At 33.7% G+C, this 23,879-nt stretch overlaps 3 protein-coding genes and 1 non-coding gene across 7 annotated transcripts; 2 read left to right on the top strand and 2 right to left on the bottom strand.

The window, feature by feature from the left end:
- The first annotated feature begins 94 nt into the window (after positions 1 to 94).
- Positions 95 to 189, top strand: TRNAY-GUA (transfer RNA tyrosine (anticodon GUA)). The gene is made up of 2 exons: positions 95 to 131; positions 154 to 189. It is a non-coding gene; the product is annotated as a tRNA-Tyr (tRNA).
- A 3,026-nt stretch (positions 190 to 3,215) lies between these two features.
- Positions 3,216 to 7,688, bottom strand: LOC126665400 (KH domain-containing protein At2g38610-like). 2 transcript variants are annotated; one of them, XM_050358189.2, is made up of 7 exons: positions 7,409 to 7,688; positions 7,232 to 7,320; positions 6,369 to 6,520; positions 5,069 to 5,167; positions 4,811 to 4,927; positions 4,477 to 4,620; positions 3,216 to 3,830 (listed from the first exon to the last, which is right to left on the bottom strand). In XM_050358189.2, exons 1-7 carry the CDS (start codon positions 7,486 to 7,488, stop codon positions 3,684 to 3,686), a joined length of 828 nt encoding a protein of 275 aa, XP_050214146.1. In that variant the 5' UTR covers positions 7,489 to 7,688; the 3' UTR covers positions 3,216 to 3,683. The 2 variants fall into 2 exon arrangements, with proteins under 2 accessions (XP_050214146.1, XP_050214145.1); XM_050358188.2 differs by having other exon boundaries at positions 5,051 to 5,167; positions 7,409 to 7,687.
- A 5,110-nt stretch (positions 7,689 to 12,798) lies between these two features.
- Positions 12,799 to 15,186, top strand: LOC126665382 (uncharacterized). The gene is made up of 2 exons (XM_050358163.2): positions 12,799 to 14,233; positions 14,609 to 15,186. Exons 1-2 carry the CDS (start codon positions 14,105 to 14,107, stop codon positions 15,005 to 15,007), a joined length of 528 nt encoding a protein of 175 aa, XP_050214120.1. The 5' UTR covers positions 12,799 to 14,104; the 3' UTR covers positions 15,008 to 15,186.
- A 6,119-nt stretch (positions 15,187 to 21,305) lies between these two features.
- Positions 21,306 to 23,531, bottom strand: LOC126665009 (uncharacterized). 3 transcript variants are annotated; one of them, XM_050357661.2, is made up of 2 exons: positions 23,072 to 23,531; positions 21,306 to 22,922 (listed from the first exon to the last, which is right to left on the bottom strand). In XM_050357661.2, the coding sequence occupies exon 2, from the start codon at positions 22,574 to 22,576 to the stop codon at positions 21,647 to 21,649; it is 930 nt and encodes a 309-aa protein (XP_050213618.1). In that variant the 5' UTR covers positions 22,577 to 22,922; positions 23,072 to 23,531; the 3' UTR covers positions 21,306 to 21,646. The 3 variants fall into 3 exon arrangements, with proteins under 3 accessions (XP_050213618.1, XP_050213619.1, XP_050213616.1); XM_050357662.2 differs by having other exon boundaries at positions 21,306 to 22,695; XM_050357659.2 differs by having other exon boundaries at positions 21,306 to 22,637; positions 23,072 to 23,530.
- Between the last annotated feature and the right edge of the window lie 348 nt (positions 23,532 to 23,879).

Raw genomic sequence — 23,879 nt, 5'->3', positions numbered from 1 at the left:
AAACCCTAACTAATATTCATAGGCCTTATCATATATTTGTTTATTTTTAGAACGTTTAAGTATGTTTAAATTATTTTGAGGATGACAAACGTATCCGACCTTAGCTCAGTTGGTAGAGCGGAGGACTGTAGTGGGTGAATATGCCTGAAAGCCATCCTTAGGTCGCTGGTTCGAATCCGGCAGGTCGGATTTTTTGTTTTGGTTTTCGATTTTTATTTTTTGTTTGAGAAAATTCTTAAAATATATTTATATTTGTCATTTTCTGCTTGACAATGGAAATATTTCCATGATATGTGTTTGAATGAAACTGACACTTTATTATTGGGCATTTATAAAACAAATTCTAACAACCATTTTTGCAGTTTATAATCTATATCCGTTTTTCGACAATTTTATCCCTTTTTTAAATTACATAATGCAAAATGCAAAAGGTTATTAATAATAGATTAGTAACACATATAGGGACAAAACAACCTCATTAAAAAGACAACAGTATACTGTAAACATGCTCGTCGGGATACCTCACATAACGGCTATCTCGGTGAGTGCTATTCAAGTAACAATACAATGTTCAATCTAATTAGTATCTCGAAGTGTCCTTAATCTAAACAACCTGTAGCGAACATTCCGGAAGAAAGGTTTACTCAGATAGTATGCACGCCTAACAAAACATTTAGGGATCACAGAAGATTTTTTACACACGAGGGTTGTCTCCCTCGTCATATGCTTTTGACACATAACCCCAAGTGTATTAGAATGAGCCCCCTCAGTTAACAGAAAAATGGAGACCAAAAAAAAGAAGAAGGATCTCAGCAAGGTTTGCATGGATTGGCCTATAACATCCACATTATATGCAAACCATAAAGGTATTTTTTTTCACCATTTTACTATTTTTTTTTCCTCTTTTTTTCCCTCATTATACTGACTTGAGCATCGGAGCGGACAGTCGGTGAATTCCGCCAGCGTTCCTTCTAACCTCCGTTTTCTTGTTTTCAAGGCTGCTTGGAGGACATTTCGGTTGTAATTTATCAGTTAGGATTTTATTTGTAACGTTTTTAAAACGTTAAGATTTGTATTTGAGAAAAAAAAAACATTGAAATTTAATATGTGAATATATGTATCTAATCTGACTGCTATTTATCATTTCAAAAAAAAAATCCGACTGCTATTTATGCAAAGAATTGATAAAAAAATTTGGGGTATGAAATACAAAAAAGAGAAAGGTTAGAATTTATTTTGTAACGTTTTGAACAAGAGAATTAAATCGCTATAAAATTGAAAGCTAAAATATATTTTACCAATATCTCTTATTATTTTTAAGTTTATTCATCCCAAAAATAGAGTAATACATAAAATAGTTAGATTTTTGCATCTGTTCTCTTCTTTCTCTTTTAAAAGAAACTCTAAAACATTTTTCTCTTGTACTCTTCCTCATAAAATTTTCTTGTTCTCCTCCTCTTTAAATTTTTTAGTTGGATGACTGTCGATTATTTTATTAATCAACGATGGCTCACTTCTTTTATTAGTTTAGTATTTGATTCAATTTAATTTGATAAACACAAGTTTTAGATAAGTTTTTAATTTTTTGTAAATTTCTTCTTTCTTAATGAAAGTTATATTAAAGTCTTTCATATTATTCTTCATTGATCTTATTATTATTTTCATGAAAATATTAATAGAGCGAAAATCTGATATATTATTAATGAATTCATTTTTAATATTTTTCAATTAAACCGATATAGTTTGAAATGGCTATCAAATGAAACGAACAGATCACTGAATTACACATTTGAAAAGTTCTATCAACGCGATTGAAGAATATAAATATAAATTCCATGATCTAATTAAAATTTCATTTTTATACTTTTAAATGTATTTTTATATATAATTGTTGCCATGTTGTACTTTTATTTGTCTATAAATAAAATGTTCATTATTATCTTCCTTCTTCCAACTAAATGTCATAATTTGACTAATGACCTAATTAAAACAAAAAATACTTTCCTCTCCTTTTTTTCTTCTGTGGTTCTCGAGTTAATAAAAATACTCCGAATTTTCATATCGGTAATAAATTTGAAAAAAAATGGTGAATTTATATCACAATTTTTAAAGAACATAATTAATATTAAAAAAACGTACGAAGATTGTAATTTATATAAAATTAACCTAAAAAATTATCAAAATTTGAAATAATTTTTTCTTTAAATATTCTATGTCATTGTGCATAAATTCATTTTACATGCTTAAAAGAATTCATGCTAGATATAATATAATTTAAAAATTTAAAAATTAAATAACTGTATTCTCAAAACAGTCAAATGGGTCAAAAGTTAAAAATTTATATGTATAATAGGAAAAAATAATTAGGGTTATATAGAACAAAATAGTACTCCCTCCGTCCCAATAGAGTTGTATACTTTGTGAAATTTTTTTTTTCCAGAATACTTGTCCACTTTCAAAAAGTAACTAACTTTTACATTCAATTTTCCTATATCACCCCTATTTAAAATTCACTAGTGAGTAAATTGAAAGTGGACCCTATATTAAATAGCGGTATGACAAGAAAAGTAAAGAAAATTTTGCAAAACCCATGAACAATAATTGCTTTTCTTAAACTGTGTGATAAAGTCAAAGTGGACAACTCTATTGGGACGAAGGGAGTAGTATAATTTAAAAATTAAATTGCACTTTAGCTGTCTTTCACACGCTTCGAAGCGTTTAAATACACGTGCTTTGCCACACTAGACAAAAAAGGATGAGATCGGCAAAAAATTGAAAACAAAAAAGTTCAATAAGAAAAGATTTATAGAGCTCAAGGAACAAAGTGATATAATTTAGAAGTTAAACTATATATTAAGTCAAAGAAAAACAGTAACATCGCACCAAACCAAATCAAATAATCAATTTAGTTCCAATTTTTTTATTTAGTTCAATTTTTGTACACTACTAATTACATGAATATTTTTCCAATACAAAATCCTATACGCAGACATAGATTAGGAGCATGAACAACATCTAATGTGTAAGAAGTATGAACAATATTGATTAATATTTTTTGAAAAATATTGAGTCAATGTCAGTTCACTAGTGTTAGAAATGAATAACAAGAAAAGTTGATCAAGACTGAAAAACGGTCGATTGTTAGTGTCGTGTGCTGCTACCTTTCTTGACCCGCAAGCAATCCATGAAGAAAATTCAAACGCTCAAGACAAAAGTAATGTAAATAAATACATTCTCAGAAACAAGTCAGCAATTTGGATTCAATACACACTATGCAAAACGATGACAGCTACAAAAACTCAAGATTCACTATATATTCCCACAGTCCTCATAATTGCCTAACACAAGAATAAATCCAATGAATATATCAAGTTTACATTTAAAAAGATCCAAAAAAAAAACTGATCTCATCAAGCCTAATTCAAGAACCAACTATATAATTCTTTTTTTTTTCGTTTTTCTTTTACGGCTTTCAATTTTGTCCTTTACCTTGGGAGGAAAAAAATAAATAAAAATAACAGACACCCGGACCGGAAAGCTCACCAGCAATAATTGTTAGTCTATTCTTTTTTGTAGCTCTGTTGCATTGAGATGTACTGGAAGCAACTGTCTGGTTTCCCCGTGAAATCCTGTAGCAGGATGGAAACCGTTACAGAGATACATATGGAAGTATGCATGTGTTCTCAGCGTACTGTTTTTGCACGTTTCATTCCGCTCGTATTGAAAGGAGAGACACTACCACTAGGTCCGGGACTATCTTCTCTGAAATTTGAATTCAGCATTGCTAGTTCACGCAATTGCTGCCGCTTGATAAAGTCTTGTGACTCGTCCTGCAAAGATAAGGACATAATTACCGAAAAACAGAAATGCTTCTTTAACAAAATCCATCATGCATGTTTGTGACATGAGCAATGAAACGTATGAGCTGTAATTATTGGTTTATAAAGTGTTCCCTCAAACTCAAAAAGGCGCATCAAGAGAATTTGAAACTGCTAATCCGACTACTTGATTCATGGTTCGGCTGAAACTGCTAAGGGAGTGCTTGGCAAGGACTTTAAGAAGGAATTGGTATTAAATGATACAATTACCTAAATTTCAAAATATAATACTACTGCATTGCTTCAAAAGATCGAAGATCAATTAGTAAAAGTCTTAATTTAGAAGGAAAAACAGCATAGTTGAGTTGCGAAAAAGAAACAGAGTTTCTATGGAAGTTGTTGCCTTCATATAGAGACAATATTCAGGAAACAAAAAATGTAGAACGTCGGGTATTCCAGAATGTAGAGACACTGTGCCTAGAGATTTAAATTCTTCTATCTACAAACAGCCTTAACAAGTAGAACTGTAGAAACATATAGAGAAGTAGAAACTTTGAGCTTTAGGAAACGAGTTTAACAAAGTTGATAAGCTCTGTGATGATTAGAAACTGTAGAAAATCATAGTTAAACATAAAAAAAAGTAGATAGAAGTTAATACCACAGGTTTGAGAAGTTCTCCGATAATTTCTTGCGCCTGTCTCAGCCTCATTTCAACAACATTGGCAGGTAGATCGGCTTCAATTAAGATGTGAAGTGGATCGTTCAGGTGCTCATAGCCTGGTCTTCCCCTTAGCTTCTCTTCCTTCAAGATGAAATGACATTAAATATTAGGAACAATAAAAGAGAGTGAATTGAAATGCCAATTGCTAAAGTAAAGAGGGGAAAAAGAGGAGACAAATTCATTCATATATTTGATCTTATTCATCAATTCTTTTTAGCTTAATCCCAGGATACTTAAGCAGTTAAAAGAATGTGCATGCGGCATTCAATACCTTGTCTGGGTCCTTTATTGATCCTTTCCCTCTAATGTATACTCGGCAGCCAGTGGTAACTTCCACCCGTTTCAGTGAATTGCCTCTAGGGCCCAGGAGTCTCCCCACAAAATTGAACTATCAACCATGAAAAAGCAACATTTTAGAAGAGAACATTATACCAAATATACTTTTGAACGTAAGATCAATTCAATATCAGCATGACAAAACCATAATTCTAAACAAAGAAATACGGTCTACATTTGGAAAAGTATCTACTGGAATTTCCAAACGCAAAATTCTCTTCACGGTGTAGGAACTGGGGCTAGCAGGTGCTCCTTGCCAATCCATCGTCATTCCAGGGGGTCCACTTAGTCTCTGCAAGAAGGATGTAGCTTTATTAACATATCAACTATCTTTAATTAAAGAATGAAATCAGTAACATAAGATAGACCAGCCATCTTTCTATTGTGAAACTGTTGCATTACTTACTAAATCATATTAGGCAGAAAGGAAATGTGAGAAAGTAAAAGAAAACGGTTGAGTTATCATCAAAGAGCAAATGTTTTTGGCACTTATCCACAGGACTTCCTGAAGTTCTACCAAATTACAGAAAAATTGTTACCTATGCAAGAGAAGTTTCTCTATTCTTAAAATTTAATTAGAAATTGATGAAAACTGGATATGGAGGAACTTTCAATCAGAATAAAGATCTCCATGACAATATCATGAAGCAATAAAGAAGATTTATCTCCATTTAAACTGCAAGGAATTGCTTTCATGGTGAAAATCATAGGCAGATGTTTATTAACTTGAAAGTGGTAAGAATTATGATCCTATAGTCTTTCATCTTAAAAGTTTTGATATTGCTCAGCTTCTCAATTTAATTTTTACCACATACTCCCTTCTTAAGAATAATAGAATCTCAAAGCAGGGTACCTCTATCAGTAAATAAATCTGCAGTAAATCATACAAGGTCTCTATAATACTAGCACTTAGGCATGTGACTAGGTAACAGAAGACAAACCATAGCATATACTCCGTTTCTACCGTACTAAGTTCAATTCAACTTGAAGCACATAAAGCATGCATAAAAATATTTAGTATCTATATATTAGTTATTACCATAAATCACATCAATTGAATTTACGTATAGCATAACACATGAAAAACCTTCCCACACTTAAAACTCTAAAAAAGAGTGAAATGGTTTCATTTTGCAATAATAAACTAATAAAGCACCAATAATAACCGTAGGCTGAATTGTATAGGCAAAGAAAATGAAGGCAGGAATCGTAAGTTATGGTTGGGACTTTCAAAATGAACAAGGCATATTTTCAATGAGTTTAAGAGTAATATTCCAAGATAAGTACTAGTTGGATGTACTCTAGATTGTTTCTGAAATGTTGAAAGCAATGCTTATGAGAACAGATATACTCATATTTGCAGCTCGTATGCCAAAACATGACTAAGTTTATACAAGTTAATGGACAAGTGACAAAAACTAAAGAAGCAGAAAAAACAAAGACTTCAATGAATAAAAAGTAAAATGTTCAGCTATAAATAGGCAGATAATTACCTCTTGAGGCATGCCATTCCAGCCGCCTAACCCTGTTCCACCAACATTAGACATAAGGTTTGATGACGCCATAGGACTAGGGCTTCTATGTCTTAATCTGTCAAAATCCCCAAATCCTTGGTTGGACATCATTCCCGAAACCCGAAAAATTTCTACATGGAAAGAAAGAACATTTTTGAGAAACATAAGGGATAATCATACGCAAAAAAAAAAACAGTACAATCAAAGTTTACAGCCTCGGTAAAGAGTATAGAAGGGAAACCCAGGAAGAAGGCTAGAAAACAAAGAACTCGCCGGTAGGCTCGCCGGTAGGTGAAGTCAGATTCAGAAAAAAGAAATAAAATGAAGATGAGGCTGTTCTATAATACTAAACGGAATTACTGGCAGAGTCCACACTATAACATGTGAATATATAATATCTCGGCTACGATACTTATACTAAAGACTGAGAATTGATAAAACCACTTAGTGCCCAATCGTCTAGAATGCTCATCATTTATCGAACAATGTAAACAAAATTGCGAGACTCGCACAGCATCTTCAATAACCCAAGATTATATTTAGAACAATATTTATATGAGATTGTGTATAAAAATTGCTCAAGCAATGAGGCAATATCCTTTAATCACAATGCTATTAAACTGAGAACCACTGCATTAACAATAATGATCAAAGCCAAAGTATCTTAGCAGAAGTCGCAAGTGCATATGCAGAAATCCAATAGTGACAATCAAACTCATCTAAGTCCACACTATAATATCACACTAAATATTTTTATCAAAGTCCACCAGAACCAAACAAAAACAATAAGAAAGCAATGAAAATGAAGAGAGACCCAGATCCAAAAATTAAAAAAACCAAACCTTGATTTAAGAGTCGGCTACATATGGGAAGAACCTGCACAAAAGGCCCAAGCTTTTGATGCTCAGCTACCAACTCTGATAAGTACTGACTACACAAACACAACAAACAACACAAAAACAGATCAAAAAAACTGAAGATTAAAATTAAAAAAAGAAGCAATTCCTTTTTATCATTACCTGTCAACATCAGGAGTGTTTCTAATCTGAGGAGAAGCAGCTCTTGCAGGGGAAAAGTTGGTATTATACAGACCTGACATAACTATCCCTTTTTACTCAAAAGATTGCTCCTTTTTAATTTTCTTTTTTCTTCAACAAAGAAAAGAATAAAAGGGTCTGAGTTGAGGCTGTTGCAGAAGAAAAACACAGCACCATCAATAAAGGAGGGTTTCTGTAATAACATCAACCAAACACACTTTCTCTTGCACAAAGTTTAACTCAATCTGTAAATTTTTTTTTACTTCTTTATAAATTATTATTACTATATTAATAAAATAGGAATCTCTGGTGTTTATTTAAATATAATAGCGTTTTTAAAGTATAAAATATATTAGTAGAATGCGGGAAAAACAGCATAAATGAAGAAGCTAAAATTATTTTTACTTTTTACTGTGCTTTGTGGAGGTGGAAACTTAGACAAAGGGGAAGGTGAAATATGTGTACTGTATTGGTAGGGATTCTTAGGTGACTGCTGCAGGAGAGGGACACGTGTTCGCCATGCAGAGCATCAGTGGCTGCATCTGATGGTCGGAGGTGAACATGGTCCCATCCAAAAACAAAGACTCCCATGGTATTATAATGATGTCGCCAACCCAGGCTTAGCTGGTCTCTTCTCAGACACTGCTGTGGCCAAAACCACGTCGTTTAGTATATTTCGATATTTTATAAAATTATTATCAATCACTCCAAAAGAAGTATATTTCACTATTTACTTGTGATACTATTACCATCTCATAATTATCGATCAATCGGTTTTTAATATTTTCATACCACTTTGTTTGTTTTTCAATTTTTGATATTTAATTGAATCAAAAAATGTTTTAAATGCTTAATTCCTAGTGTTCGTACAAATCAATAAATTTCCAAAACTAATTGATGGAGTTAATTAGATTAATCAACAGTTAATAGGTTTATCATGTTACTTGTTACTTCCGCTATATCATGTCGATCCGTACAAACGTTATTTTTTATTTCCTCTCATTAACAAATACATATAAAGTATTTTTTTTACTTAAGTAACTAATTAAAAGATAAGGAAATAGTAAGAAGTTAAATATTGACACATTAGTAAAGTCAAACAGAACGAGACTACCTAAGATTAGGCCTCCAATAATTGACTCTCAATTCATATAATCAAAGGTTATACACATTAGAAAACTGATAATGCGATTTCATTTACTTTAGAATAATGATAACGGTCCATGTTTAGCATGTCAATCAAGTCATTGGATTCCAATCATGTACATTTCTGTATATGTTGGTAGTTGAAGGGAATACTATCACCTAAAACTTAATTATTAAATTTGCTTTCCAAGCAATTTCTTGTAACAAAAATATATTTAAATTCTTCAATAATGGAGTGACACATACACCCAAAAAAATTCTTTTAAATTTTCTCAAAGCAACTTCAATTTTGAAGGTGACGTGAGACGATGATCTTCAGTTTTTAACCGGATGATCACTGTTTCTCTATCCATATATATATATATTTTTATGTTTTTTGAAATGATAATTTCCCGTGAAAAAATTTAGTTGTTTTTATTGTTTGTTTATATATTTTACTTTTTTCGTCTGTATTTCGGATTTGATCAAATTTTTATTGTCTCGAGTGATTATTTTTTCAATTTTTTTATTAATCCAGTTGTTTTGGATGTTTTATTAGTTTAATCTTATCATAATTTAAGCTTGTTTGTTGCACATCATTGTTGATTTTTATATTTTTTTACAATTTTGAATTTTTAAATTGCACATTTTTTTAAATGCATTATTTAATTCTTTTTAAAAAAATTGTAAGACGAATCTGCTACTTAGACGTTTATAATTGTAACATATGCTTTTTCTTCAAATCATCAAGTTTGGCCCTAAATTTTAATATAAATAGTTTTATTTTGTAGTTAATATAGAAATTATTATGTTGATTTAAAAAAGTAACAAACAATTCTAAAAATTTATAGTATTTAAAAAAAAGAGCAAATAGATTTCAAAACATTTAATAGAAATTCAAAAGTAAATCAAACTTTTATTCTAATTAAACAAAAATAATATTATTATTTTCACTCACATATTTTTAGATTTGTGTTCTTCATTTCTTTTCCAACATTTTAATTGATTATTCAATTTTTTTTCACATAAAAACTGTGAACATCTGATGCATCCAAAATAAAAATAACATACGAAAAGATGGTATAAATTAATGATTTATAGCAGTTCATATGTGATTGTCCCAATTACTTTTTTTCCCCTGCAAAAATATTTTTATCCGAAATAAATACGTTACATCAATTTTTAGATCAACCATATTAAATAGTTGAATTTATAATGTTATATTAAATTAATTATAATTTTTGAAATAATCAAAAAAATAAAGTGATCTTTTGATAAAATATAAATTTTAAAATTTTACCAGTTACAAAGTTTTAAATTGTGACAAATCAAAACATCTGCCTACTTTTCGTTAAATATATGTTAATATATATAGCATATTATATATTTTTCTGCTAGTCACATCAGCACATTTTTAATGAAAAGAATAAAAGCCGGTAACTAACTTTTCAGATTTAAAATTTGTGCTGTAGTGATTTTACAATTAATTTGTTTACTCATTTTTAAGTAAAAACTATCATTTTAAAAATAAAATATAAATTAAATTATTTGATTTTGGATGAAAATAAAATACTCAGGAAGTTACATAATATATATAAAAAAAAGTGACGGGCTGCAATAGACTGATGCTTATGAGAAAAAATATTTTGTATGTTCTGTTTACAAATATACAAAATTAGTTAGTCGTCCTACGAGTTTGGTCTAGTGGTCTAAATCTCAGCCATTTAGACGTCAAAGGTCGCGGTTTCGTACCCCGGCTACGCCGTTTCTTAATATGAAGTGGTTGAAATTGGGTTGCTGACCATTATAACTCGAAATTACCAGGTATGTGAGTTTGCAGGCAGTTCACATTCCAGAATTTGACCATGATATTGAGTTTCGGCTCAGTAAAGTGAGTCCTCGTTAAAAGAAAATTAGTTAGTCAATATATTATTGATTCGGACTATAATTTTCGTATAGAATGTATTTTTATACATTTGTCATATTGTTTCTATTTAAAAAATACATTTTAACCTATAAAGTTTTTAAAAGAAATTTAAAAAAAATAGTAGTAGAAAAACCATGAATAATGGTAAGTAGAAATGGGCCTAAATTTGCAAAAACATGGGCATAAGGCCCATAAGCAAAGGACTTAAAACGCTGTCAAAACATTGGCAGTAATTCTGGATACAAGAAAGAAGAAGACGACGACGAAGGGAAGGGGAAAGAAAAATGACGTGGATATGGCTAGAAGCAATGCTACCATTAGGAATCATCGGAGGAATGTTATGTGTTATGGGTAACGCTCAGTATGCCATTCACAAAGCTGCTCATGGCCGGGTCGGTATTCATATCTCAATCCTTCTCTGCGTTTTCTTATGTATATTAGATTTTATGGATTTTTAAGTTTTTCAATTTTGTTAACAGCCGAAGCACATCGGTAATGACATGTGGGATGTTGCTATGGAACGAAGGGATAAGAAAATCGTCGAGAATCTCCCTGATCCTGCTTTCAATTAGGTTTTCCTTTCCCCTTTTTATTTGTTTTTTAGGGTTTCTGATTTTGATTTTAACAATTGTTTTGTATTAGTTGATCTTTGAGTTTAGGATTAGTTTATTTTGATTAAGGAGTGGGTTAAATGTATGATTAAGTGTTCTGTAGATTGGTAGTAGAAGATTTATGTTTGTTTTATTGGGTATTGGTTGCGAACCGAAACTTGCATCTGTTTTTTATCGAGAGGAAATAGATAAAGACTTAAAAATCCAGAAGAGAAAATTTGGGAAAGCATGATAGTATGGAAACAGCTAAATGATCTAGCATATAAGTGATTAAGCAAACAAGTGATAAATTCTGCTTATCTAGCAACCCGCCCGAGCTATTAGCTAATTCTAATCGATTTTTAAGTGACTAACTGAAGCCAGTGGCGGAACCACTCACATCCTTGGATAGGCTCTAGTCTGAGCTTCCGTCAGAAATTTTTAAGAGAAGGAGGTAGGGTATGTAGTGAAGCCAGAGTTAGACTGAGGTTAGCGTGAGCTGTTGGGAGGTCAGAAGTGGACTAGATGGTTTACATGTTATTTAGCCTGGGCTCAAAAAAGTTATAGTTCCGCCACTAATTGTAGCCACACCGAATAGAAAAATCAATGCTCTCTATTACTGTATGCCTAGTTTTCTACAACTCAAATACTAAATTGCTTGTCTTCGTAATGGTTAATTGTGATTTAGCACCTATCTTAATCCCTTAAAAATAGTTGACTAATGTTATTACAGCAAGCAAAACACTTATGAATTTCTCTTTAGAACAAGTGTATCGGGGTTTGTGCAGACATTTACCCTTACAATAGAAAGAAAATTGTTATAGCATATAATCTAACAACTGAAAATCAATCTGCCCATTTAGGTGGGATAGTATGGTCAAATCGGTAGTATTTGGTTATACTTGTGCCTGATAGTGTCTGTGATATGATTACAAGATACCCAATCTTATTGTAATAGAGTTGTTTTAAATGTTTAGGCGGTTCATAAACTGAAAATTGTGATTCTTATTTGATCTGAGTAGATAAGATATAGAAGCAAAGGGATTGGCAATATTGAATACAAGGCTTTTAAAAGTCGATACAATAATATAGAAACAATACTGTAGAAGAAAGTAGGTATCTTAGCTGATTTATGATAATCCGCTTTTGACATTAATTGTTCCTTTTCACGACTTGACTATATTAAGATGGGGTTCTTTGGCGAATGTGAAATCAGTAGTGTTCTCAGTGATAATAACATGGAGAACGATTACGGGAAGTTATGAACTATTTTGATGTAGGAACTCTTATTTTTTAGAGGAAGGGTGGGGGTGTTGGTTAGATTGGCTTCTAGATAGTAGATAGCAAATAACAGTGCTTCTAAAAAGATCCAGGGTAGATGAGATGAATTACAAAATGAATAAGCGATATTAATCATAAATTGAAATTTATGTTGAAGGATTTGCTACTAACGCACTTGTTACACTGGCAATAGACATGTCCTTCTCATTAAAACTGATTAATTTTGATTTTTATGTATTCGACCTTGAAGGACTTCAATGTATTCGACCTTAAATGATTGAATGGAGATTTAGATATATGGAATTGCAACCGAACATATGTTCGTTCAGTCTTCATTTAGTGGGACAGGTCATTAAGAAATCAAAGAAAATCTACTAGTAGGACAATGTGTTTACTGCTTTTATAATGGGTTGTATTTTACTTCCTTTTTATAATTGTGGCTGTTGCAGTGTACCTACAATTTTAATCATGAAGATTACAGTTTTTGCCACCTGCTGCAGGTTGCTTTCTAAATCAATCCTTAAGAGGGAATAAAGGGCTTCGTCTGATATGGCAATCATGCTAGAGAAGTCTGACGAGCTGCATTACTTTGATGTCCAATATGTTTTGTTTGTCTGTCAAGTTTCATGAACTTTTGAACTGGAAAAACACATCATTTTTTGTGTAGATTCTATAAGAGCCCTTTATTGGATCTTGATGCTCCTTGTAACTTACCGTGTACTTTTACGTTTTGCCTGGATTGCTGATATTTTATGCATAAGCTGTATTGCACAGAATTCTTCGTTTTGTTTTCAGAAATGTTATGAAACTTTATATATATAATTTATTCTTATATAAAAATTATGGGTAATTGATCCTGAAGATCACTGAACTTCCGAATTTTTTCATTTCAGTCACTAAACTATTTTTTTTTTCATTTCGATCACTGAACTATCATTTTTTTTCATTTTGGTATTTCAGGCCAAAAATGCTTAGGTGGCAGCCGGAAGTTGACATGTGACATCCAGATTTTATAAGTTTTACTTTGAAAATTTATCACACATACATACTTTCACTTTGAAAATGACTTTTTTGATCAAATAATGCATATATGGCAACTTTGCAGGTTAAAAGAAATTAATTCCGGCTGCCGCCTAAGCATTTTTGGCCGGAAAATACCAAAATGAAAAAAAATGAAAGTTCAGTGCTCAAAATGAAAAAAAAATAGTTTAATGACTGAAATGAAAAAACTCGAAAGTTCAGTGATTTTCAGGATTAATTATCCAAAAATTATTGTTTCGCCATTTTCCATTTCAATGTTTTCTGGAATTTTTTGATTCTAATCTATTTTCTAAAAATACGATTTTGTTGTTTTGCCGTTTTTAAAAGGCTAAACCCATGCGGAGGCCCCTGTACTTAACCGGATTTGTTCAGGAGGCCCTTGAGACAAAGTTTGTCTTATATGGATCCCTGTACATGTCATTATTGCAATTATTAGGCCCTTAAATGGACGGAAATTCACGCGTGCATCTCAACCGACGTTAAGCTCGTAACTTCGCCGTTAACTGAGCCATGTCATTTAATTGTATGCAAAATTGGTTTCCAGCGTGGAAAATAATTGTACACGTGGATGTCGACCAATGCACAACACGTGGATTAGGGTTAAATTGAGTAACCCTTTCTTATTTACTGCCTCCTTCTTTCATTTTGCTCTCAGTTTTTTCATTTCCTCATATCTTTTCTCTCTGAATTTATTTTCTCTCTGAGTTCATTTTCATGGCGGAAGAAACGTTTGATGGTGTAATTCCAGTTACTGAGAACAGCAACTGCAAGTGCGGGAAAAAGGCAAAATTGTTGGTTTCTTGGTCTGAAAAGAATCCAGGCCGTCGATTTTTCCGTTGCGAGGTAATTGTTGTTTTCAATTTTGTGGTTGGTTACGTGTTTCTGACCTAGGGTCTGGGTTTTCTGAGCCGGAGTTAGGGTTTCTGACCTAGGGTTAGGGTTTTTTGACCTAGGGTTAGGGTTTTTTGTAACTTGAGCTTGTTTAGGGTTTCAATTATGCCTTGAAATTGTTGAAATTGGTTTGTTGGTTGATATGTTTATGGATTTCGAATTGTTTATTGTGTGTCTAGTGTTTGCTGAGTTTGATTTATGGTTTTCATTTATGGTTAGGGTTTTGTTTTTTGTAAATGGTATGGTGGTAATTGAATTTGTTAAGATGGTTGAAATAGAATTGGTTGCTGATTTTGTGTTGTTTGAATTGTTTATTGTTTTGAGTAGGGGAAGCAGTGCTCTTATTTTATGTGGTATGACGAAGAGTATGCTCACCACATCAAGACCATGTTGAATCATCTGAAACGTCAAGAATCTGTCTTGACTAAGGAGACAGAGTACTTGAGGGGTGAGGTTTTCCGCCTGAAATACTTGATGGATCATGCCAGTACTCTGGATGCCATTGATATGGAGAAGAAGCTGAAGGAACTGAAAGATGACAAAGGTAGCTTGGAGGGCAAAGTGAATGATCTGAATATGGAGCTGAAAATGGAGCTGAACAAGAAACTGGTGGAGATGCAGCAGTATGAGAAAGAGATCAAGGATGTGAAGAAGCACAAGGAATTCTGCAACTACATTGCCATTGTTGTGATTGTACTGTTGATCAGTTATGTTATTATGAACTAGTAGTATTAGGTGTAGTTGGAGGTTAAGTATGCACTATAATGTTTAAGTGCTAATTTATGTTATCTTATGTACTAATGATGGTGAATTAAGTAAGTACTCTTTGTTTAAGTAATGTTGGGATGTTTTAAGTAATGTATTAAGTCAGATATTATCTATTGCAGTTGTTGTTAATTTATTTTTTGTTGGCAAATTTTTACTTAGATTGAAATGCAGTTAGTTGTAAATGCTGATACAGAGGTAGCTGTTATGGTCAATATAGACATTATCTCATTTCAGGTTTAGCTCATTTCATGTAGCAATTTCAGGTTGCTATGAATGAATTGTGAGAACTTATGAACTTTACAGTGCCTTATTATGCTCAAGTCCAATTTCTGCAAAAGCCAAACATATGGAATTACAGTACAAGTTGTTCTCTAGACTGCAATAATGTGGTATAAAAGAAATTTTGTCAAAGGCATAATATATATTTTAAATAATTACAAACCCTGAAAGTATGTGTCATATACATTGACTATATTTCAGCAGGTTTCAAAAAACCACCTATTGAAACTCACAAAAAACCAGATCCTATAGAGGCTGGACAAAAAACCACATCCTATAGATGCTGGACAAAAAACCACATCCTAAAGAGGTTGGACAAAATAATTACATGCCAAATTGTTCAAACTAAGAAATCCTATCTATGTTGACAACCTTTTTGAGGCACCAAAAAGTTGAGTTTCCTGTGGTGGTTAGTTAAATAGATGCAGCTTTTACAACTTCCAAGGTTTTCTCATCCCTTTGAGAAATGCTTCATCCTTTTTCAACTGGCTCTGAGTCATTGGTTTCTTGCCTTCCAACTTCCAAAGTCTTCGCTTTACAGGTGGTTCCTGAGTTGCTGCTGTCTGGGGTGCAGGAGGTGCAGCTGCCTGGGGTGCAGGAGGTGCAGCTGCCTGGGGTGCAGGAGGTGCAGTTGCCTGGGGTGCAGAAGGTGCAACTGCTGATGTGTTTACCTACAATGAAATTAACACAATCACAGAATGGGAACCACACATCCACTAAATAATCACAAACCAACTGGGAACCATAATTTAACACATACAATACAATTAACTATAATGAAAAGAAAATTGCCATGGTATAGTACTCACCGAAGCTTTAGATCTTTTGTAGTTTCTCCTATCCAGAAAAGTCCTTTGATGCTTCTCCCTTGATTGCTTAGTAAGTGCTTGCATCTCACCACTTATAATAGATTCTGTGAAATCGTTGAGAGCTTCGATGGAAACTGGATCATCCTCCTTCTCGCTATAGTAGCTCCCCAACTCATCACTATCGTAATAAACGCTACCCGTACCATCCCCATCCTTCCCACCTTCACCAGGCACATCATCTGCCTCATCCACCTCCTCTGCCACATAGCTAGCATCACTGCCATCATCACTGCTATCCTCACTGCTACCAGCACTGTCAATGATATCTTCTTCCACATTTGGTCTAACATTTTGTCTCTTTGATTTCCTAACATTATGCCTTGCATTTTGCAGCTCCTCATCTTCCTCATCATCAGTCATAATGCTGACATTGACACACACATTATCAAAGGTTTGCTCCCTTCCATTCTCCTCCTCTACATCATGTGGAATAGGAAGCTCTTCTACATGCACTTGCTCAGTATGGTCAGCCTCTATATCAGGGACTTGTTCATGTGCCTCCACCTCTGCAAATACTGGATCTGCCTCAACCCTTTGCTCATGCTGCTCAGCCTCTTTCTCAGGCACTTGGTCATGTCCCTCAGCCTCTTTCTCAAGCACTTGTACATGTTCAGCAACTTTTTCATTGATATTAACATCTTCCATATCAGCAAGTTCTTCATTAATATTCACCTCTCCTAACTCAGCAACTTCTTCATTGACATTCACCTCTCCTAACTCAGTCGCTTCTTCATTGACATTCACCTCTCCTAACTCAGCCACTTCTTCATTGACATTCACCTCTCCTAACCCAGCCACTTCTTCATTACCAGTGAGTGCTACCAACACAGGAACTTCATGCACCTGCTCAACCTCTTCTAACTCTTCTAGGTAGTCTAACTCAGCAAGATCCTCAGACTGCGCAGGCGACTCAAACTCCATAGGATGCTCTATATTTAATATTGGCTTTACACACTTAGAAGGATCCTGCTTGCCATCAATCATGTGCTCCAGATAAAACTCCAACATTGCACCACTCCTTGGCTTTCCAATCATGTCAAACAGTCCTTTATCATCAAAGATCAACACATTGTCCCCTGTAGGCAGCCTATAATATAACCCACTAACAGTTCTATACGCCAACTCTTCCACATAACACATAAGAACACTGTATGACAAGTTATCCAAAGGGCTGTACTCAGCTACCATGGTTGTTTTTCCATGCAGATACTTCTGGGTGGGTGTAAAAATACCACCATGGTGCATAACAATACTGACATATCGCAAAGGTCTGCATAAAATAACAATAACCTATTAGGGCTACACAACTAAAGCACAAGAAAGTATGCCAAAACCAGTACTGTCATAAATAGAACATTTTATTTCCTGTCATAAAGTCCATTTATGGAACCAACACAAGTGTGTAATAGTATGTGACAAATAGAACATGAAAGAATGTGCCACAAATAGAACATTCTATAGCTAACAGTGTGCCTTTAACACACCAAACTCATTTGCAAGCATCTTAAACATTCTATTTCCTGTTTTCATTGAGCTTTAGTTAACCACAATTACTGCGAAGCAAAACTTATACAAAACCCTAATACCACTGTCAAAATCAAGCAAAAATCCAACATTTCATACCACAGGTAACACAAAAAATATGGTACGAAACCCTAATACCACTGTAAACACCAACTGTGCATTATGCAAAACCCTTATTTAGCACATTCCATTAAAAAAACCCTAATTTATTAAATTGCAGAAAATGGGGACCACATATTCAATACACACCAACCAAACATTCAATTTAAAAACCCTAACAATTTTGGTTGGACAAACAGGGGACCAAATTACAAAACCCACCATCCAATACAATAAAATAAGAACAACAGTTTCCAGAAACCCTAACTACTGAAACCGACAATTTCGGGGACCACAACTACAAAAACTTTACAAAATGGGTTATAAAGCACTAACCTCGACATCACTTTCAAAGTAAAGCTTTCTCTTTCTTCTACTCCACCAAACTTTACAAATTTCAACTTCTTCACTGTAAACAACGACGACGAACTCAACCTTCTTTCAAATCGTGACTAACATTTTCAAGTTCACGCGGCTTTCAAATCGTGGCACAGCATTTCAACTTTAGGGTTTCACAAAGAGGGGCGATGAGCGCAGATTAAGAGAAGTTAAGAGAAGAGAAGATCGGAGAATAGATTTAGGGTTCGTCGGTTCAAAGGAATGACTTTTACCTTTTCAAATTTACTTCGTCAAGAAACGACGCCGTTCCTTCAAGTTAGGGTAAATAAAACGAACGACGTCGTTCTATTGATGCTGACTGGGATACTTCATGGATGCCACGTGTAAGCCATGCCCACATGACGTGGACGCTTACTCAGCACCAATCTGACTCATTTCCTCGCCTCACGCAGCTTAACGTCGGTTGAGATGCACGCGTGAATTTCCGTCCATTTAAGGGCCTAATAATTGCAATAATGACATGTACAGGGATCCATATAAGACAAACTTTGTCTCAGGGGCCTCCTGAACAAATCCGGTTAAGTACAGGGGCCTCCGCATGGGTTTAGCCTTTTTAAAAGTTTTCTGTTAATGTGTTTCCATTTTTGTGTAACATAGTTCATCAGCAATGACCTATGGGAGTTGAAACATTTAATCATGGTAAAATGAGATGAGATGAAAGAGTATTGTGCATGATGGTATACGACGCCGTTCCAGCTGATTGTAGGCTTTGTAGCATTTAAATCATACTAGTGCGCAGTACAGCCATAGCAGTTGCTGTAGTGTTGGTTGGTCGCCGCTGGTAGTCTTCCACTACAGCAAATTGTACTTTAACTGACTGTACTCTGCTGCTAGGTGTAAATGTTGTTCCAAATTGTTAATGCAATCAGTCGCATATCAACCTAATTTTAGCTAATTTACCCTTTTTGATGGTTATTACCATAGGGCTGACTTTCAACATTTCGAAAAGGGGAAATTCTCTGACTGGGAAGCTGGCATGAAATGAAGATCTTTGCTGCCTCCATTGTTACCATCAATAAGTAAAAAGAAGATGTAAAAAAAGTGAAATTGTTGGAAGTCAAGCTGCAGTAAATTAATTTTGAGGCTTTGTTGACATAAATTCTTCATGAATGATGATGGGTAAGATATGACCTTATGGACAATAGCCATTGCAAGTTTTTGCAGCCAATCCAATTAGCTTTCCATTTTCAAACTTCTAATGTTGAGGATGACGAAATGAAGCAAACACAGCTACAGTCACTAAAATTTCAATGGTTGCGGGGGCTGGACATTGATTTCCTTATAACGTCTGCTCGATCATGTATTTTGAAAAGAGAAAGACAGTCGAGTTTGAGATCTCATATTGAATTATGATGTTTTGATAACGTAAAATAAGACCGATCTATGAAAAACGTTATGAATGAATAGGCTTTTCTTTCTCATAGTTGACACCTACTCGGCTCTGACTCGATTCTAATTCAATTCGCAATTGTTGTTTATATGCCATGATCTTTCATTCCATCAAAAAATCTCAATTTGAGTTTCACCCCGATTGGTATGAAAAATATATCGATGAAAGCAGGGATAAAGCTAGAAATAATTTGAAAAGGAGGCAAATTTTATATATCATAAATTAAGATATCTCTAGGTGTAATTAAAAGTATAAAGTGGGCAACACATTAACAAAAAAAGAATTAACATAGTATAATTGATAAAAAATATTTAGCTACGCCGCTGATCCGCGGGGCATTTGCTCATGTGTTATGTGAGTGGAGATTGCAATATTATAACCCTCCCCATGTTTGCTAGCTACTCATCGTATATAATTTACAATAGAGAATCTCATATTATACAATTTAGTACAGAAATCATTGTTATAAGGGAATAAACATTTAACAAATTTTCTTTTTGGTCACACCTGCTTTAAGCATCTTCATACAATAAACTATAAGGGTGTTGTTTCTCTTCTTTTTAATTTGAGTTGGTTGGCAAATAAAGTCATTTTTATTATTTTAACAGTTAAGAATGAAGTATCACTTACAATTAAAAATTGACAAAGACAAGCACAGCACTTCTACATAATAAAACAGACTTAATGACAAATCAGACCGACTGTGGCTATAATTGACTTAATTATTAAATTAAAACTAGAAAAATATTGCAAGTCATATAGCACAAAAAAGTAGAACTTTGCTCTATGCGGTTTAGGTGTCTATTAGATCTCTTGATTAAAATAGCTTCTACATTAGGGGTGAGCAAACCATCAGCATGATTAAAAATTTATTAATTCAATTAAAACTAGATTATTTTTATTTTTTAACCGAGTTAGTAATTCGGTTAAGCTGATACAAATATGAAAAATAATTAGTAAAAAATGAATTAAATTTAAGATTATTAGGTTAACTGGATTCCAACACTCTTGACCGTATATGAGCTAATACATTTTTACTAACCAAACCGACCGAGTTGATCAAGATAGGTCGGTTATTTAGTTTTACAAAATTTTTAACTAAATAAAATAAAATTTGTATCCAATGAAAATAAATTTTTGGTGGAAATGAAACAAATTTTATTCTAAATATTTAAATAAATTTAATCATTTTAATACAAATAAAAATAAAAATAAAATGGATTTTAGTCAGATATGTTATAATTATGTCCTTTTCCACAGCAGCAAATATAGGGAGAATTGAACAACAAATTGTTTTATTTATGGAAATGCCCTTGCCAGCTTTGTCTCTACCTTCCAGCTGTAATGACCTGTATTTTATAACTAGGCTACCAGTTGCTTATGCCCTATGCCTCTTCATGCTTTTGGCTATATGACAACTTCTTTACAAGCATTCAACTAATTTTATACCAACTACTTCAAGGCAAATATGTCGCACGGAAACGGAAAACGCTGAAAATAAAACGATAAAACGAGAAACAACAAAACAGAAAAACCGTGAAACAATGTCTTTTACAAGAATATGTTATAAATCTAAAGTTATAGGACTCGACAAATTTCCGTGCAACTACTGCTCAACATGCTACCAAATTCAATATAGCATTTCCAGTTCTAAAAAAAAGTGCATTTTACAGAAATGTACTGAAGTAATGTAAAGTTAAGGAGCCATGAAAAAGAAGTTTTTATTCCTTTGTCAATGGGAACACTAAAATTCATCACATATAGAATCACTTTTGGCTAAAATGCACACAACAATGAATCATAAAACCTATAGACGCCCTGTGAGTGATAACAGATTTACACACAAAAAAATAACCTACATTACCCACAATAGAACAAAGAACCTACCAAGATCAAACAGTGCACGATGAGGAGGACGAGGAGGAGGCACCGCCAAATTCGGTGCAATTAGAAGAATTTTCTGAATACTACAGGAATCGAACTCGAATAAGAATGTGCTGTGGAAAAGACAGAGGAAGCTTGTACAAATGAGAGTTATTAGGGCACGTATTCATTCTCAAGAGTCGGTTGTGTTCGAGTCACCATTGCCGAAGGTGCTTTTGTTTCCCCTATCGATGTCATCTGTAGGGCTTCTCCCACATCTGCAGCCCTCTCCATCTGTTTCATTTTCTTCTTCTCTTTCAATTTCTGTCCCCACAATACTAGAAATGACAATAGCACCAACAACAATACTCCGCCCAGCACAGAACCGACAATAATTCCCACTCTAGACTCGCTCTTCTTCTCATGACCTGGAAATGGAATAAATGGAGCAGGAACTGGTCCCGGAGAAGGGGCGATAGACTCGACAACTATAGAAAAATGCCCCTGTTGATACGTCGAACATTCATTACCAGATGCCACGTTACTAAAATTCGGGGAACCCTTTAAATCAAACCACACACACTTAGCAACCGATCCATTAGGTGCGGATTTCACATCCGAGAATTTGATGATTATGGGATCACCAGATGCTCTAATATCCAGTTCTGCTAAATTTGTAGCAGACAAATTTGAAGCACTATACGTAAGAAGCCCCAAAACCGGAGAAAGATAAGTGTAACCGGGAAGCGGATAATACTTCAAAGACCAATTCCCCAAATTCTGGTATACAAAAACAAGCCTCTCCACATACGGCCGTGCAATTACTCCAGTAGGAATCTCAAATTCTTTATACATATCATAACCTTTCCTCCTTAAGCTACCACTCCTAAGCCTCATTGCTGCAATCTTAACCCCAGTCAACTCTGTAGGAACAACACCATCATAAATAAAGCCAGTCTTCGGGCGAACAAAGGCCCGGTAAGCAAAATCTTGAAGAAGAGAATCAAGCGCGCGTGAAGAGTTAGGAGGTTGAGCCGTAAAAATAGGCAACCAAGAGAACCAAATGAAAAGAAGCATCGTCACGAGACTTCGAAGAAGCCCCATGGATGCTTTCGGAGTTGATTCAACGCAATGCCAGCCACCACGGGATTAGTAAACTCAAACTCTAGAAGTCAAACAGCAGAGAAATCTTCAATTTAAAGAACAGCTCAGATCCAAAGTGTCTAAACCAAAACAATGCAGTAATTTAATTTCTCCCCAAATAGAAAACTTCACCTAACACTTGGTTTTTAGACTAAGCAATTCAAAAACTTCATGGCCAACACGTCTGTTTTCTCTATTTCTAATAAATGAAAGGGTTTATAACGGGCACTGTTCAAAAGAAAAAAGTGCTTTGAAGGTTCCAAACCGTTGCAATTTCTTTTCTTGGTTCACTTTCTTGTAAAAGAAGCTCTAATATGGAATCTTTTTCAGCATTTAGAAACACAATTATGGAATTTAACAGCCAAATTTAAAACTAATTACCAAAATTAACTTCAAAATGTAACGCAGATTCAATCAATACTGTAAAAAGAAAGAAAAATAATTTGACTGAAATACCTGAATACCCAGATGAGAATTTCACTGCAATGTCCAAGAATTTAGCTTAAAGAAAGATTCTTGAAACCATGCACCAGTGATGCCCAAATCTCCAAGAAAATTCAAGAATCTTCAGATAAATCATACTTAATATGTACTAGATCAGTACATTAAATCTCACTAACCCAAGAATTGGGCCTGCATTAATCAAAAAAGCAGACCCAGGTGAGAAAATAGTAGCAACCTTGTGTTTGGTAAGAGAGAAAATCTAGTGGGAAAATATAAGGAGATAAGCTTTTTTCTTTTTTGTTTTCCAGAATCGATTATGGCCAGTGGTGAGGACAAGAAAACAAACTAAGAAAAATGAAAACCAGCAAAGCCCAACAAAAATAATAGAGTGAGAAGAAATTGCAATGTTCTTATAATTTTCTTCTTTTTCTTTTTAGGTAATTACTCACTCACTTACTCTTGCTCACTGCTTTTGTATAATTGTAACACAAAAGAAATTATTTTTTCTTCTTCTTCTGTTTTTTTCTTAATTTGATTATTTGTTATTTTTGTTTACATGTTTGCCCCGTTTTTCTTAGTTTGTTGTACAATTGTATCCCTCTGACACGAGTAATTGGCAACAAATCACGCCTTATGATCTCCCTCTGGCTATATGCTTAATCGAAAATAATGACAGAATGATATTTAGTTTTAAATTCATTTATAAATATTAGTAATTATTTTTGGTGAAATTTTTAAATGTTAAATAATTTTTTATATAATTTTTTAAGTAATTTTTTGTTAAAAAATATTAAATTACTAAATTAAACTTAAACCATAT

This window comes from Mercurialis annua, linkage group LG1-X (genome assembly GCF_937616625.2).
Source record: "Mercurialis annua linkage group LG1-X, ddMerAnnu1.2, whole genome shotgun sequence".
In the NCBI taxonomy this organism is placed as follows: Eukaryota; Viridiplantae; Streptophyta; class Magnoliopsida; order Malpighiales; family Euphorbiaceae; genus Mercurialis; species Mercurialis annua.
Note: the sequence above shows the minus strand (reverse complement) of the source record. Positions and strands in the feature narration are given on the sequence as shown.